This window comes from Puntigrus tetrazona, unplaced genomic scaffold (genome assembly GCF_018831695.1).
Source record: "Puntigrus tetrazona isolate hp1 unplaced genomic scaffold, ASM1883169v1 S000000234, whole genome shotgun sequence".
Classification (NCBI taxonomy): Eukaryota; Metazoa; Chordata; class Actinopteri; order Cypriniformes; family Cyprinidae; genus Puntigrus; species Puntigrus tetrazona.
Genome location: NW_025047902.1, coordinates 349061 through 367500, shown reverse-complemented (window position 1 = coordinate 367500; position 18440 = coordinate 349061). Strand labels below are relative to the sequence as shown.

The 18440-nt window shown below is 39.1% G+C and overlaps 2 protein-coding genes across 2 annotated transcripts in view; one reads left to right on the top strand and one right to left on the bottom strand.

Annotated features, from left to right (window-relative positions):
* The window catches only part of LOC122333341 (voltage-dependent T-type calcium channel subunit alpha-1I-like), a 71883-nt gene that overhangs the window by 18513 nt on the left and 34930 nt on the right, over positions 1-18440 (top strand). Inside the window, exons 3-6 of the mRNA XM_043230910.1 lie at positions 10050-10161; positions 10366-10499; positions 11360-11457; positions 15738-15897. Of these exons, the coding sequence (XP_043086845.1) occupies positions 10050-10161; positions 10366-10499; positions 11360-11457; positions 15738-15897 (504 nt within the window). The remainder of the gene's footprint in view (positions 1-10049; positions 10162-10365; positions 10500-11359; positions 11458-15737; positions 15898-18440) is intronic.
* On the bottom strand, positions 12400-13507 carry LOC122333343 (ladderlectin-like). Its single transcript, XM_043230911.1, has 5 exons — positions 13408-13507; positions 13135-13317; positions 12910-13035; positions 12694-12802; positions 12400-12605 (listed from the first exon to the last, which is right to left on the bottom strand). The coding sequence occupies exons 2-5, from the start codon at positions 13312-13314 to the stop codon at positions 12535-12537; spliced, it is 486 nt and encodes a 161-aa protein (XP_043086846.1). The 5' UTR covers positions 13315-13317; positions 13408-13507; the 3' UTR covers positions 12400-12534.

Sequence of the window (18440 nt, the reverse complement as noted above, 5' to 3'; positions counted from 1 at the left end):
CACGCCTGCATATTAAGCACTTTCCTCTGATTGGCTGTACACGTGTGAAGGTGAATAGCCGTGCGTCTCTTTCCAGGGTGACTTTCAGCACAACTGTGAACAATAATGGATCGTCATCTGTGATGAAAATATAATGACAAAATATAATGATAAATCAGCAGCCGTCTGCTTCAGTCTGTGTTTTTGCTCTGAGGTTGAGAATATAATTACAGTGTGTGTGAGATATTACAGCTGCATCTTTTCCCTTTTAAAGCTTCTCTTACTTGTAATGTCTGTTATTTCAGCTCAGATATGACCGGCACAATCTGAAATGTCAGTGTTTAGTCAGCTTGGGTCTATCACAGCGCTCAGGCTGGGTATCGTTTCTTTATTCTGGCCAGGATCCGCCCACTCAGACAGGAAGAGGCGTATGATTGACATCTGAAGGGATGTGCTTGTTTTTAATTCATCAGTCAGAGAACGCAGGCTTTGTGACGAAGAACAGTCAGATCTGATGTGATGAAACTCAAACTGTGTCAGAAAGAGTAAATCTCTCTCAGAAGTGTTTTAGAAAGTGCTTCTAGACTTGTATTGTACTGTTTTTCTTCCACCACCAGCATTAAAAATCCCCTGCTGAATTACCTGCTGTTTTCTGACAAACACCAAGGTCTTGTAGTAATTTATTTTAATCAATATTTACAAGAGGATATCAATTAAATCGTTTTCCACCACTGCCAGGCACCATGCGTTAACTCTTGAGCTTGCTGTAATTGGCTTGCGTTTTAAAGATGCACACTATTATTACTGTACAATATTTCATCACTGCTCCAGTTTGGAAAAAAGTAGAGAAGGAAAGCACATGCATAATTTAAAATGGGAATATAGAACTGCTTCTATATTTCTAGATGACATTAATGTAATTAACTAATAAATAGAAAGCTGTTTTCTTTTATTAAATGAAGTATGACTACGACAGATGATCTGAGGTTTCGAGGCTGATGAAGACCTGCATTGATCGTCTCCTGCTGGTTTTCAGACCCGATCACCTGATCGCTGAGACTGGCGTCTGATGATCTGAGGTCAGGTTCTGAAGAAGCTGGATGATCTTCAGCTGTGTTTTCAGTGGGACTTAGAGAAAGCGTTTGACCGAAGGTTTGTGATTGTTCTCGCATCTAAAGACTGTCACTCGACCTCCTCGGTCTCTGTGTGTTTATGTTTAGGTGATGACATCACGCCCCCTCTCTCTCTCTCTCTCTCTCTCTGTGTCAGTGTCTCTCGTCCTCTGCTGTATTCTTCTCCTCGTTTCTTCAGCTCTGGCAGTGAATAATGTCTCTAAATGTCAGACGTCTTTTATTAAGATCAGAACGCCTCTGAAGGTGTTTGTCCGGGTGTCAGGCGGTGTGTGTGTGTGTGTGTGTTTGTGTGTGTGGTTGCCAGAATCACCTATGGCAGCTGAACTTAGGTTAGTCTTCTCTGGACTCATTTGTAAACTGATGCAGAGGAGGTCTGTGAATGTGAGTCTGGGGACTAGATCTTCCTCAGACGTGTAGATGTTGAACTCAAGCTGGTGGATTACAGATCAGTGTAGAGTTTGAAACACAGAGAAGCACCACAGAAATCAATCAGGTGCCACTTATATTGTGTGTGTTTGGGTCCAAATGTCCACGTTTAGTCATTTTTTTTCATCCTCATGAGGAAAACAGCTTATAAACCACAGAGAAGGAGAATTTTGAGAATGTACAGTAGAAAAAAACATTACAGCTGTGGAATGGTAGGAATACCTGTGTGTGTGTGTGTGTGTGTGTGTGTGTGTGTGTGTGTGTGTGTGTGTGAGATCATGCTGGAGGTTTATTGGGGTCTGTTGAGATGTCTGTGTGATATTTGCGTAATGTTTGTTGTTTTGGTGAGGTGAAGGAGCTGCTGGGATGTGTTTAGTAGGTAAATGTCATGTTAACAGCATCGTTTAGAGTCACAGAGACGAGACGAAATGCAATTAACGTCTGACTTCACCACCTTCGATACGACACACAACAAACAGACAAACAAGCCATCAGTATTCAGCGGAGCAGTGCATCCGTCTTTCATCTCCGTGTTTCTCTTGTGTTCTCAGTTTTCTGTCTCATGCATGAACAAAAGAGCAGTTAAGAGCTGTTATTATCAGCTGGATCATCAGCTCACTAAATCAGCGCCGGGTGAGTCTCTGCTCAATGGATTCAATATCCAGCTGATGTTTACAGGAACCTCAGACACTGCTGGAACCATCTGGCAACCCTCCAGAACACCCTAGAAACCCACTAGCAGCCTCACTATCACACACACACACACACACACACACACACACACACACACACACACACACACACACACACACACACACACACACACACACACACACACACAAATATAATTAATTAGTGAATTTTGTGATCACACTGATTGTCGAGATCTCAGTGGATCCAGATGAGCTCCTGAAACATGCATCGGCTCCGGAGAGAGATGTCAACAAGTTTGTTTGTGAGGGTGTGTGTGTGTGTGTGTGTGTGTGTGTGTGTGTGTCCACCGCTCGTCTCGTCAGAGCTCCGGGGATTTTCTGGTTTTATCAGAGCAGAAGCAGAGAGCGGCCTGATCCTCAGCGCTCAGGAACATCTGCTTCAGACGGGTCTCTGCTGGTCTCAGACGTGTTTGGGGCGGGGCTCTCTGTCGGACTGACCAATCACGGAGCACTCTGCAAACAGTTGCTGTTTTCTTAATTTCCTCGTCTTCATCTTCGTGTTTGTGGCGGTCGGTTGGTGGATGTTTCTTCTCAGTCTGTGCGGCTCATCCATCATTAACTGTCTGACTGTGTTCTCCTCGTCTCTGTCGATCTGCTTTATTTTCTTTTCCAATTTCTTTGTTCTATTTTTTCTCATTGCTTTCAATTACGACCCACAGCAGCTGTTATTGCCATGGAGATTGAGAGAACACACACACACACACACACACACACACACACACACACACACACACACAGCAGTGACTCAACTTAAATGAGTGTGTGTGTGTGTGTGTGTGTGTGTGTGTGTGTGTTATTTGAATGTTTAATCTAAAGCCGTTAACAGTCAGTGTTTCTGATTTGCATTGTTACTCATATTCATCTGTTACTCATCATCTCAGATATTCAACATCCCAGAAACTGATTCTTCTAGAAATACTATGTTCTGTTAGAAAAGGACAAATTCTGAGAAGATTAGCTCTGTTTTCTGATGTGAACTGTGCCAAACTCTTAAAGACTAAACCTGATCATTTTCAGCATGTCCAGTTAAGATTAGTTAACTAATTAATTAACATTGACAATGAAAACCAGTTTTACTAATGTTAATGTGTAATAACACTTTATTAAAATCACAAGTCATAGCTGCATTATAAAATGGATCTGAGCTTTTATTTTTTTGTATCTAACATTACCATAACTTCTGTAACAGATCACAGTAAATATCGGTTAATAGATTAACAAATGTTATGAGATATTATAGTAAAACATTACCAGTCATCCTTTTTTCCTCAGCATTTGTTTACATTAAATATTTAAGCAAAAAAACGCACAGCTCTTTTAGTTTCACCCTTTGGAGCTGAATGTGAGCTGTAAAAAGCTTCCCATTTATTCAGTGTTATATGCATATCATTTACAAGATCGTACAATGCATTATAAGGCGCATTACAATATATAAAGAATGCATTAAGTTGCATTTATAATGCATGAGATAGATGAAGGCATGTTTGTAGTTTGTGTTTCACAAAACTGTAATAATTTGGAGAGACGAGTAGAAACAAGCTGCTGCTGTTTAGTTTCAGTAAATGCTCTTTGAATGAAAGAGAAAAGGAAACTAGTTTCTCCGTCTTTGTTCTTCTAAATGAGGAAGGAGTGAGACGGGAGTGTGTTAGACTCATCTGCTAGTGTTTGGCCTTCAGGTCTCTCTCACGCTGCTTAATTTGCCTTAAATAACAGTTATTTGTGAGTTTTGTCGGCGTCCCGTTGCTCATCTGCTATCAGAGGCGCTCACGGAGCCTGTTTGTGTTTGAATGTGAAAGATTAAGGGCCCGATTGATCCGCTTGACTGAGAGATCCGACAGACAGCAGCGCAAATCAAAGAGAAACGATCCACCTGAGCCGAACGAGAGAGATCTGAGCGACACAGTGAAAGAGCAGCTGACAGATAACACCAGCACAACACCGCAAAGACTAATTAGCAATACAAATCCCTTTACTGGGAATATTTATAATGCAATTAACCCCACACACACACACACACACACACACACACATTCTGACACACTGCGAAGTAACAAGTGATCAAACAAGTGGAAATTGAAGAGAAACATCACAGTGTGCAGATGAAAAACACCACACTGTTTAGTGAATGAGTTCAACATCATATAGACACGTGACAGACGTTAAAATCACCACCTTCTGAACTCTGTCTCAATCATTTAATTTAATTTAATTTAATTTAATTTAATTTAATTTAATTTAATTTAATTTAATTGTATTGTATTGTATTGTATTGTATTGTATTGTATTGTATAGTATTTTATTTTTAATTTTATTTAATTTTATTTTATTTTAATTTAATTTAATTTAATTTAATTTAATTTAATTTAATTTAATTTAATTTTTTAATTTAATTTAATTTTATTGGATTGATTGTATTGTATTGTATTGTATAGTATTTTATTTTTAATTTTAATTTAATTTAATTTAATTTAATTTAATTTAATTTAATTTAATTTAATTTTAATTTAATTTTATTTTATTTTATTTACATAAATAATGTTATGAAGTATTATTACAAAACATGTCTGTTGAAACTTAATACATTTTGTTTTTCAGAATCGACAGATTGAACTAAATTTCAAAAGAACAGGATTTATTTGAAAGAGAACTTTTTTATTTTTGACATTTTTATTATTATAACATTATAAATGTTTTAAAAATGTTTACAGTCACTTTTGATTAATTTATTGCTTCCCTGAAGAACAAAAAATACAATTTAATTATTTTTTTCTTTATATCTTACCAAAAAGAACCCCCCAAAATAATCCAAACTTTCGACTTTGGAGTAAAATCTATGTAAAAATAGCAAATGCATCTTTGTGGTGTCAGTGTAGTGCTGTGATGGGAGTTTCTCTCTGTCACACATTTATTTGATTTAATTTGCGTCTCTGTTCTTCCCGGTCTCTCCGAGGAGTGTCCGTCGCTCGCTCCCTCTCTTTTTTTTTCTGTTGCCACAGCAACAGAACGGTTCTGTCTTGAGGAATGCTGGCGGGATTCTGTTGCCGTCGGCAGCCTGTTTAACCGGTGAGCAGCGGGAAACACTAGAAACCATGCGCTGATCCGAAGCGTTTGACTGATGCTGAGGAGACGCCGGTCACCGGAGAAAACAGCCTCAGCCTCGTCCATCACCGCGTTCATCATAACCGGCCCCAAACGGGACCTTCCACTCGAATCTCATGAGCAGAATCACAGGTCTTGTGTTGGTAATTGGCAGAAATTGGCAAAAATGAACAAAAAAATTACTATGGTTATTTTTTTAAGCGGGATATCCATTTTACCTTGTTCTGTGTAATGTTAGTTGCTCTTGCTTTATAATCATACATGACCAAACAAGAGCAAACTAAATGAAGAAAGCTGGTTTGTTTCGAACATAAAAAGTGCCAGATAAGTACAATATAAAGATTTCCTCAATGCTCACTTTAGGAGCTTTATTTCCTCTGTTCTGTTGTTGTGTTTCACAGACAGCAGTAATGCTTCAGAAAACGAACAGGGTTGCCAGGTCTTCAAAACAGTTATTATTTTTCTGCAATTTTCCCCTCTGGTGAGATCCATTTAACCCTCCAGATCATTACACACTGAGTCAGAAATGTTTGCCTTTATTTCTCTTTTTGTCATCCTTCCGATCAAAATGCATGCACAGATGCAAAAATGCAGAAAATCAAATCTGATTTCAACAGCATACAAGTAGCCCGATCGGGATTGAAAAACCGCAGACTTGGCAACCCTGGCTATGTGAGATTCAGCACAGAGTCACATTTCTGGATATCTCATAAATATACATTTCTTAACCAGTAATACTGCATACTCTGATAGAAACACTTTCACTAAATGCATTCCTTAAGATGTGAGATTATCCTGGACCGGTCTTATAGCAGTGTGAAGTTTTTCTTCGTGAGATTTAGTGCTAGTTAATCAGAAAGTGATGGTTTTGCTCTCTTCAACTCACTGGATGGAAACGGTGCTTTATTTGCAAATGTTTTATGCACTATTCCAATTTTGTGCGAGCTACATGTAATCCGTAACTTTGGATAGAAACAAGACGTTCGTGAAAATAATGCATCGCAGCTTCAGGGATATTTAGAGCCACATTTCTTGTGAGTCCTTTATTTTTGCAATTAATTCTGGGTGGATTTACTAATTATGCAGGATTGCAAAAAAGTGAGTCTCAGTCATCTCAGAAAGTTGATTTAAACTCCCATTGTGATGTGCAGATATTAATATAGCGGCTTCCTCTTCCTTTTTTCTTGGGTGATAAGCGCAGTGCAGTAGCGGTGGTCTCGGTGTGTGTGTGTGTTGTGGAGCGTGTCGGAGCTTGATTTGCTCCTCGGGAGTCTGGTGTGATTACTCACTCTCTCGTGATGTGTTTGCTGTGTGTTGTTCATCATATCGGCGTGTCAGCGGCTCTGAATGACGCTGCTAAAGGTCAGCGTCTCGTCCCTCTCCAGCGGTCAGCGGCTGACGGACAATCTTCTGCTCATTCGTGAGCCTCTACTGCAGAGAATACACTTAAACTCTCAAAGTAGGGTCTTATTATTTATTAGGAGTGTTGTTTTCCTCATTTAGACCAGAAGGCTTCAGCTTTGATGCATTAATGTTCATGTAATGAAGTGGACAACAGTTAAATTCCAGTCTTAAATCATGCTGTATATGTAATTAATCAGACAGGTAAAGTTGCTGTGTGTGTGTGTGTGTGTGTGTGTGTGTGTGTGTGTGTGTGTCGTGCTGCAGATGATTGTCTGCTGATGTTCTGCTGCTCCTCCTGCCATCAACTTCTAGACTCTCAATTAACTTGATTTAAAAACTCTGCTGTTGCCATGGAGATCACAAAGTGTCGCCGTGGAGACAATAAGAGAGTTTAGTTTCACTCAGCCACTGGGCTTCTCTGGATGTGTTTCAATGAGCCGTGACACACAGCCTCTACTCCTCAAATCATGTCATGCCTGTATTAGTTATAGTTATCAGTATATATATATATATATATACACACACACACACACACACACACACACACACACACACACACACACACACACACACACACACACACACACACACACACACACACACACACACACACACACACACACACACACACACACACACACACACACACACACACACACACACACACACACACACACACACACACACACACACACACACACACACACACACACACACACACACACACACACACACACACACACACATATATATATATATATATATATATATATTCAGCATCATTTCTCCAGTCTTCACTGTCACATGATCTTCAGAAGTCATAATAATATACAGATTTACTGCTCGAGAAACATCTCTGATTATTATAAATGCTGAAAACAGTTGTGCTGCCCCATAATTTAGTGGAAACCATAATACATCAGACATTACATTGAACAGAAAGTTAGAAATAGACATCTTTTGTTATATTATAAATGTCTTTAATGTCACTTTTGATCATTTTAATGTGTCTTTGATGAAAAGGAGAAAAAAACCCCACCAAGCCCAGACTTTTGAACATGAATGAGCCTTAATCTGTTCATTTACATTATATATTATAATTTTTGATCTCCACTTCATTGAAGCTTTGATGAATTAACAAAGCCAACAATGACTTTTAATTACGGACACCTCTGGATACTTTTGATCCTTTTATTGTTTTATTATAACCTGCTTACTGCTTCATCTTATGGGCAATCAGTATGTTTTTTGTTATTAATTACAATTTTAAGTGACATGCAGGTATTAAATAAAAGTCCATGATCTCAACATTTTAGATCTGCAGCTAGTTTAGGTGTGTGTGTGTGTGTGTGTGTGTTCTGCCGTGATCTAAACTGCAGTGTGTCTCCAGATCTCTCTCAAATACTCTATTTTCCGCTCAGGCTCAGTGAGGATTCTGGGAAAGGCCTTCATTATTGTGCTGCTTTCAGTGAGCTGTCGTGTGTTTCTGCTGGAGCTGCTGTATAAATAGAGCCGAGTCTTCTCCACTGACCCCAGATCAGCCGGGTCCAGTCTCGTGACGGTTTATACGCTCAGACCAGCACTCGTTCTGTTTAATGTGCTTTCCTGGAGATCTGTGTGTGTGTGTGTGTGTGTGTGTGTGATAGATTACAGTTCAGCATTAGTTTCAGTGAGCGTGTGAACGTCTGCCGGAGATCCTGAGGTCAGTGCTCTTTCAGCGTCACAGATGGAGATTCAAAGCGGAAATTATGCTAAACAATCACCTTATTGACCAGATCAACTTTAAATGTAGTTTATTCAAGCAGCATGATGGATTTCTTCATTTCCTGGTCGGTTTTGGTCTAATTTGCTTCGATAACACCTTTTTAAAGTGGAAAATAGCATGCAAAATACAATTTTAAGTGTTTTATTTTTTATTATTTGACCTGTTTATGCGTGTATATTTTCAATTGCAATCCAATTTTTTTCTTATCCACCAAATGTTAGAGTTTATTCCTCTCTATATTCTGAATTGTTTTCCTGAGAGCGTTTGGTGCATGCTCATTTATATATGCAGTATTTAACGTTTGATTTCTAAAAAATGCATTTGTTTTCTGTCTAATTCGTGTGTGAGTGATGAACCGAGGAATCCAGAATCCCCTCTGGAAAAACCTTTATGTCAACAAAGAATTTTGAGCACGACTTCATCTAATGTTCAGATTCCAGTTTTGGAAATGTATGCAAATGAGTGCATGCTCAATTATATAATGCTCCATTTGCATGCTCGAACATAACTTTTCAGAAAGTCTATTCATGATGAATCAGCCGCTGTTCACCTCCAGCATCTCTGCTCGTTCTGAATGAGTTGTGTGTGTTTGACCCGCCGCCGCCGGATGAATGAGCGGAGCGCTTCACCTGAGGAGCTGTTACTATGGTAACGGAGGAGCTCCGCTGCCCACCTGTGCCTAACATTCACTGCAGAGCATCCGCCATTTGTTTGAACTCATTTAAGTGCGATGTTACAAACGTTGTCATTTTCTCCCGCTCGTGCGGTTTCTGTTTCTTTCTTCCGGGGAGCACTAAAGGAGTCGTTCGGCAGAATGTCCGTGCTGCTCTTTTACGGCGAGTGAGCTGAATGACTTCGGTGCTGACTCTGCGCTTTACGACTCGAAACTCTGTATGGCTGTTTTGGAAAAGTAAGCGTTTTGCAGAAAGCTAGACAAATAAACAACGGAACGCAGATGAAGACGAATCCTCAGGAGGAGCCGGCGATCATCTGGTGATACACGTTTATACAGACACACATAAAACTCTGCAGACTGTTATAGAAAGATTGTTTGGACTCTTTTAACAGACAAAATCACACCCGTTCACTTTATACGTTCTCTCCAAACGATCAAATGGTTTAGTATGGTTTGTAATGTTCTTTTCACTGAAGCTGCGCTTACTTGATCAGGAATGCCACAAATACAGTAAAAACGTGATTATTATTTTGATTTAAAATGGTGTTTTTCTATGCGAATATCTGTTCCAATTTCATTTCTGCAAAGTGCAGCTGAATTTTTTTAGCATCTTTACTCCAGTCTTCAGTTCCACATGACCTTCAGAAGAACTATTTTTTGCATCATTAGAAATGTCTTTTAATTAATTGAATGCATCCTCGATGAATACAGTTTCTTAAAAAAATGTTATTTGCTTTATTGCATTAATGCTGTGGTTGAACATGATCTGATGGTGCATGCACATGTCAGTGGGTTCCCCTCGATCACACCAACATTGCATCGAGCACTAGTTGAGTTCTCCTTAACCAGCTCACGTGGTTTGAGCGGGTCAGTATGATGGTGATCCTGCTGAACTGTGTGACGTTGGGGATGTACCAGCCGTGCGAGAACATCGACTGCTCCTCCGAGCGTTGCCAGATCCTCCAGGTCAGTTCAGGAGCCTGCTAATGTGTCCTCAGCTCTCGTGAGGTTTAACTAACCCGTTAAACTTCATATCTAATAATCAGATGATTGCAGATCAACAGCGTCATCGAGAGGCTCATCATCAGAGCTTCGTGTTAATTAGCTAATCATCAGACTCATTAGATGTCCGTTGATTTAAGGCATGGCTGATTTCTCTCTGTCTCTCAGGCCTTTGATGCCTTCATCTACATCTTCTTTGCTCTGGAGATGGTGGTAAAGATGGTGGCTCTGGGGATCTTCGGCCGGCGCTGTTATCTGGGCGATACCTGGAACAGACTCGACTTCTTCATCGTGATGGCTGGGTGAGAACACACACGGTCTCTTTTGCAAATCATTTAATTGCTGCTGAATCAATGAACAAAAAACATTAGGCTACAAAGAAACTGGTCTTTATCAAGAGATGTTTGTAAGCAAAAAAAGAGCTCTTTTGCGCAATTTTGGATAATTTTTATTTTAATGGAGGTTGTAGTTCTCTCACTATTCTAGAGAAAAAAATATTAGACAACTAAAAATCTTATGGAAACGATTCAATGACTCACTGAATATGTTCTTGTTTCATTACTGGATGAATTAGTGTTTTTGAATGAATGATTCTGAGACAAAAATCTGTTTAATAGACCATTTTCACCATTTGAAGAAAGATGCACACTCTGAAATTTCATTTAATTCCTGACTTTAAGTATGTGATTCTGGAATTAGTATTGATTTTTGATTTCCAACCCTACGCGCACACACACACACACACACACACACACACACACACACACACACACACACACACACACACGTTGTGTTTCCATGTTTTATCCATAGGGGTAATGGTTTTTATACAAACTGTATTTTTGTCTATTTTCTATCATCCATCTGTTACTTATGTTACTCTGGATGTGAGTTTTTTTCTGGATGATGGCAGATCTCCTGATCGGTGTGTAAATGCAGGACAGATGGAGATGTTTAATGAGCGTCGGCTCAGACGTGTGTGTATCTGCATGTATGTTGAGCGTGTGATCAGCTGTCAGAGATCATCAGACCAGCTGCGTGTGTTTGAAGAGCTTCAGAACAAACAGCTCTGTAGAATAAATGTATAAAACACCACATGTACTGTATTAGACTGTACAGATGAACTGTGTGTGTGTGTGTGTGTGTGTGTGTGTGTGTGTAGGGTGGTGGAGTATTCCCTGGACCTGCAGAACATCAACCTGACGGCCATCCGAACGGTCCGAGTCCTGCGGCCGCTCAAAGCCATCAACAGAGTCCCCAGTGAGTCTGATTTCTGTTTCTGACAGTGCTGGATCACACAGGGTTCATGAACATGAGAATCAAACACTCCAGAGGATCTGCTGAGAAAGCTTTAGCTGATGAGAGACTGGATCTAACGATGGACCTTAAAGTCCAGTGAAAACAAAAAATTTGACTATTTTGTTAGCTGATGTTATTTTTGTGGTGAACAATTCATCCAAGAAAGTCAATCCACAAAAAAAAAAAAAAAAAAAAAAAAGTTTGCCTTCGTAGTCTTTAATCCAAATCTGGAGAAAGGTCCTCTGAAATAAGGCTTTTTTTCTAAAAGACATTAACCACAGAAGTAGAATAAGTCACGAACAACCACTTCACACAGATTTTGCAAGATAATGCATTTAAAAAAAAAAAAATATGGGGACAGAAAATGTAGGACTTTGTATAAGCTCACTCAAGTGCCATTTTGTTTCTTAAAGAAACCATGATTGCACATGTTATTTAAAAAAAAAAAAAAAAAAAGTTGTGCATATATAAGTTATAATGCTATATAATCCATTGTGAGTTATAAATGAGCTCACTACTACGTGGATATAGCTTTTAAGAGCATGTATAAACACATTGGAATTTATGAAGATACATTAAAGTTACTTAAAATGAACTCATTGTAATTCCTTAAGAACACTCATGTGATGTATTAAATGCAGATGTCATAGAAAGTGTTAGAATGGTTTTATTTTGGCTCAGGCTGCAATCATGAAGCCGTTACTAAAAGTAATTTCAGTAGTGTTTGAATAATGCAGTAAGTCTTAACACAGAGTTCTTAAGCTAAATGCCATTGGTTAAACCCCAAGAGTCACATTAACACCTGAGAACTGCATTAGTTGCAAAACGCTACATTTCTTTTGCATCTACGCAGTAAGACAAAGTAGATCACTGAGCACCATATTCTCATTACACAACACAAGGTTTGCTTTAAACACCTTTAATTTAAGAAGGAGCACTTCAGTTTTAAGGGATCAAAGGATGAGAAGGTTTTGTAAAAAAAAGGAAAGAAACTCGATTCAGTGCAACCAGAGTAACTGGATCAGACGCCCTGCGAGATCATGAGCTCTTTTTACTACAGATATAACCCATAGAGTTTGTACAGCCCGCATCATTCCAGCAGCGCTTCGCTGTAAGGGGAGGGAAAAAAACCCTAGTTATTTTGATTAGTGCGGTTAGAAAATGAGCCAAGTTTGTAAATTTAGGAGTCATTCTTACAGGTCCAGTTGATCTCTCCACAGTTCTCTCCGTTTAGATTGTTGGGTTCATTGGGGCACCAGTTGGTGAAGGTATATGCAGTTCCATCACTCCACAACCACTCTCCTTCCTAAAGAGCAAAGACACGATCAGGAGCGCTCTTCTGTACTCCAGTAGTTTGCCTAAGTTACTCAACCGTCTCTACAAACATGAGACTCTTTAGGCCATGGATCTTACTTGTACAGCATCCTGAACACCAATCCAACATCGTGTAGAAGAAGAAGGCAACAGACTCAGAAGAAAATCATTTTCCTGTTCAGTGTGCACAGATGCCAGATTCGCATGCTGACCTATACAGCTTTTCTAAACAGATAAAACAAAATCATTTAAACAATCTGCTCTGATTAGTGTAGTTTCCTAAAAAAAACTATTACATTAGCCTTGTTGTAGTGAACACTTCACCTCTGCTGAGATCCAGTTAGACGCTTGAGGGAAGAACTTGTAGCATCGGACCTCAAAATTTGTCCATCCATCCTGACATTTCTCATCATCAACTGGATCCAGATGGCCTATGTCTGGATGACCAAGTGCATTTCTCACGGAGAACGCCATGAAGAGAAGCAGACTTCGCAGCATTGCCATGAACTTGAAAATTAATAGGCAGCAAAAGTGAGTTATTTGCACTATATACTGTGAACGTTGTAGTCTCAATGTATTTCAAAGAGTAGGCCTCACCTTAGTTTTCAGAAGAGTTTGTGGAAATCCAGAAAGAGACCTGCTTTTCTATTTGACTTGATGTCAAGTGTGTAGAAATCATGAGCACAGCACCGTCTTATATGTGTGTTTTCTGCATCAGCTTTGTTAGTTTTCATTAGTATTTCATTCAGTTCACCTGTGTTTGATTAATCAAGTTATTAGTCCCTTGTTAGCGTTAGTATTTATACACCTTGTCCTGTTCACTCTGGTTGTTATTATTGGTTTTATGTTTGTGTTGTGCTCCTAGATTCTCTAGTGCTAGAAAGGCTTTTGTCAAATTGTGGTGAAAAACGGTTAATTACTCAAAGCTTTTCACACAATGGTTTTCAAACCTGTCCTACAAGCACCCTGTCCTGCACTTTTCGTGTGTCTGACTTGATGATGCACCCCATTCAGGTCTTGCAAACTGGTTCTTTTTGGAAAATCATTGTTCATTGTTTCCTGACGTCATCAAGCAGTGCTGTCACATTTCTTTTCTAACAACTCAGTCAAAAACTATCAATAAACACTCAAAGTCCTTTGTCAGCACGTATTGAAACATTCAAATAAAAAGTAATTTGTGTGAACGCATATTGCTGATTATTGCCTTTAATGGTGTTTGTGGTCAGTTTCACTCATGGATTAGTATTGATAATATTGATTAGTCTATATCTGGGATAAAACGTTTCACCCCTACTGCACACATTACAGACAATAGTGCACTGACACAGATTTCACAAATATTCGGTTATCCTCGGCAAACTTCCACAGTCGGTTGAATTTAATTGAGTTTGACATCAACCCAAAACTAAAGTTTGATTCAGTTCGATTTGTGAACCGACCAGTTAATCCCTGAGAACTGGTTCGAAAGAGTGAATGTGTGTGTGTATTAATCCCATCCAATATTAAAAGTTTTAACTTTTATATTAGAAGCAGATAACTCACTTTTGCTGCCTATTAATTTTCAAGTTCATGGCAATGCTGCGAAGTCTGCTTCTCTTCATGGCGTTCTCCGTGAGAAATGCACTTGGTCATCCAGACATAGGCCATCTGGATCCAGTTGATGATGAGAAATGTCAGGATGGATGGACAAATTTTGAGGTCCGATGCTACAAGTTCTTCCCTCAAGCGTCTAACTGGATCTCAGCAGAGGTGAAGTGTTCACTACAACAAGGCTAATGTAATAGTTTTTTTTAGGAAACTACACTAATCAGAGCAGATTGTTTAAATGATTTTGTTTTATCTGTTTAGAAAAGCTGTATAGGTCAGCATGCGAATCTGGCATCTGTGCACACTGAACAGGAAAATGATTTTCTTCTGAGTCTGTTGCCTTCGTCTTCTACACGATGTTGGATTGGTGTTCAGGATGCTGTACAAGTAAGATCCGTGGCCTAAAGAGTCTCATGTTTGTAGAGATGACTGAGTAACGTCTTAGGCAAACTACTGGAGTACAGAAGAGCGCTCCTGATCGTGTCTTTGCTCTTTAGGAAGGAGAGTGGTTGTGGAGTGAACTGCATATACCTTCACCAACTGGTGCCCCAATGAACCCAACAATCTAAACGGAGAGAACTGTGGACTTACCTAAAAGTTTTTATTTTTGTCTTCTCGCTCTGTTAATCATTCGTTTCAACTCTGTTTATGAGTATCGATTCTGTTGAAGCTTTGAACACTCTACAGAGTCATTCAGACCCGTTATGAACCGGCACAAATGAATCAAGTCATTTATAAACACGAACAGATTCACACACTGCGGGATGCTCTGCTGTATACACGATGAATTCATGACATCATGCAAGAAAAACGAGTTGTGAATGTTTCAGTTGTTCTTTCTGGAACAGAGTGAAGTGTTTCTCCGTCAGATGAACTGAATCACAACTGGAGTCAATCAGAGGCTGTGATTTTACAGTGAAGCGTCTCGAACTCTCGCTGAAGTTTCTTGGCTGGAGGGAGTGTGTGAGTGTGTCAGATGTGACTCGCTCGTTATTTAGATGCTTTTTACTTCACCTGTGCTCTTGAACTATTCTGTCTGACGACTAGACCTCCAAACTACAGGAACACATCTGAGTGAACGTGGAGCAGTTAGCGAGGAGTTCAGAGGAGGAACGTCAGTCAGAAACGCCTTCAGAGATTCTCACATCCTTCACATGCCAGGAAGTTCTGCTCCTGGAAAGTTCGCTCCCAAACGCAGCTCATCTGCTCGTTGTTTGCATGCGAAGTTGTAACTCAAGGAGCGGGGTTGAAGAATTTATGGCTCTTTGCAGTTTTTGAGATTAAAATGCAGCTAAAATCGAGATCCAGCGCTGATGGCTGATGTGTTCTGTGTGTGTCAGGCATGAGGATCCTGGTCAATCTGCTGCTGGACACACTGCCGATGTTAGGAAACGTGCTGCTGCTCTGCTTCTTCGTCTTCTTCATCTTCGGCATCATCGGCGTGCAGCTCTGGGCTGGACTTCTGCGAAACCGCTGCTATCCGGAGGAGAACTTCACCCTGTGAGTCCTGCTCGACTTCATTCTGATTAAGCTCTTTTTTCATGTTTAGTCCACCTGTCCTGTTTTTTTTGGCTCCCCATGCTTGTTGTAACGGGATCCGAAGTATTGCACTTTCACCTATAAGCACAGACCACTGTCACCTCTTACACTTGACTTGACTTCGTGTAGTTTCATTTATTATCAGAAATATAAACACACTCTTGTGAAAACTGCTGAAGCTTTTCTCCAAAGCTAACACTAATTCCATTAAATAATAAACTCCAGCTTGCACGATGTTTTCAGGTCATCACCACTTTTTTTTTCAAATGCAAAGAGAGTGTGTGTGAAGATAAATAAAACACGGGGCGGAAAATTCTGCAGTGAGTCTTCAGGATTTCTTCCGATGGTACACACTTATCAGAATTTGTTTATAGCCGATGTATGAATAGTTTTGCCTTCTCAAATCATCACGACTTGCCTAAAATAAAACCTGTAGATATAAAACAGATCACAATGTTAGTTTGGATGTTTGTCCTACATAAATGTGCTCTGTCAGACACGTATGAAGAAGCTGGAGTATATGCTCTGCATCCTTTGGAACTGTAAAGGGTCTCCTTTTATTGGGTTGTATTTATAATAACAACAAAACGCTGTGCTTTTAAAACATAGGATACGGTTTCTGTAGACACGCTTCACCAGGATGAACCCAGACTCAGGTAACTGACTCGCAGATATGATAAATATCTATAGAAAACCTTGAATTACTCATTTAAAATGAAATAATTTAAATTGAAAGCAAAAACTATCCCTATGTAATTCGTAAAGATGCATTTCTTTCTAAAGGCACAGTACTTCTGATGGGTAGATGGGCTAAATATAAAAATCATCTAAAATATAAAAATTAGGAAAAGCCTAAAACAGGCCAGATGATATTTTGATATAATTTATTTTATAATTGTACAGTTTTATATTACTCTGTTCTGAACACCTTAATTTGTCTGAATTATTTATTGGCCTATTTTTTTAATCCGTGCAGAAAATACTTTAAAATGACTTTATTTATTGTATTCCAGATGCTTTTAAAGAACTTTCCGTTATACATTTTACGGGAAGCTTACAGTAAAACATTGTAATAAATTCACTGTTTTCCCGTTTGTAAAATGGTCTACATTTTGATTGTTGTAGTTTAACCCGATCTCATGAAAGTGCGTGTAGAATGATTTTCTGTTTCTGTTTGGCATCATTTTTATTGCTTTTGCAAAAGATAGATACATTCATAATTAATGACATGGCTGTCAACAGAAATGCGGTTAACAAGAGCCAATAATTTACTGCTCAAATGTTTGCGGTCAGATCTTTTTAACATCATCAGACCCTCTGGCCTAAAGTTTTATTGTAGCTTCAAGCTTTGCTTATTTATCAACACTTTAATGTCTGTAGGTTTCATTTGATCAAAAAGCTGAATTTTTATCAAACATACATCTGGATCATATTGAGTCATAATATCATATTCAGTAGCAATATCAAAGATGCAGTGGATGTCTTGAGTCAGCAGTCTGTAAATAGAGAAAGACTTAACATCAGCATTGAATGTTGATGTAATTAGAGTCAACGTATAACGATATTAGCGTCATCTCATCTTTATCTTAGAACAATAAGTCATCAACAAATATTTTTCATCATCATCATTTCCGATAGCGAACACCTCTGATAGACTAGAAGCAGCTCTGATGTTTCTCCTGGTTTGTGTTGTATATGATCTCCAGCTCCGGCGCTGATCTTTCTGCTCTTCAGAAGTCTAAACTCAGGACGTTTATTGAGCCTCAAGAGGGTCGGAGACATCCGTGAAGCTGTGGTGAAGTTCCCTCATTAGAGCGCACAAAGTGTTAATCGTTATTAATGACTGAGGAACAATAGCAGAGGCTGTCACCTTGTTGTTTCCTCAAAAATAAGTGATTTGGAAGCAGCTGCTCATTGTCAGTGGGTTAACAATGGCGGAAAACAAAACAGAGTTTGATGACTTGAAGAAATCTAAAGCGAGTCTCTCACACAGGGGACAGCATTATTATGTACATCCAAATGCAACAGATTATTTAAAAAAAGCTGAGCTATTTTTTATTCAAATTGAGGTCAAAACATTTTTACTTAAATGAAACTCATGCACAAATGAATCATTGACAGTAAGATCAATAGCATGCATTTAGAAAATAAGATCGTCTGTTTTCTAAATAAATGTTATGGATTTCATTACGAATGATTCATGTGTGCATACACGAACGTGAACTTTTATTCTCATTCAGCTGTGATTAAATGCAGCTATTAGTCATGAAGATATTAAAAATGTCAACATCATGATTTTCTGTGAAGCTGCTTTGAAACGGTGTGTGCTGAGAAAAACGGCACGCAAATCAATTTGACTTTAATGATTCTAAAAATGGTAAAATATGCTTGCATATTTCCTTCTGTTGATTCCGGGGTGAAATGTGAGATTCCCGCGCTCTCTCTGTGGTTTCTCTAATGTTCCTCTGTGTGATGAGTGATGGCGCGCAGCAGGGGCTTCTGGG

Bases quoted from the DNA above. Each gene is read 5' to 3' on its own strand.
- LOC122333343 (XM_043230911.1), bottom strand. From the start codon at position 13,314: ATGGCAATGCTGCGAAGTCTGCTTCTCTTCATGGCGTTCTCCGTGAGA. The intron at 13,036-13,134 runs GTGAAGTGTTCA...TTATCTGTTTAG, and splicing joins CTAACTGGATCTCAGCAGAG to AAAAGCTGTATAGGTCAGCA. The intron at 12,803-12,909 runs GTAAGATCCATG...TTTGCTCTTTAG, and splicing joins GTGTTCAGGATGCTGTACAA to GAAGGAGAGTGGTTGTGGAG.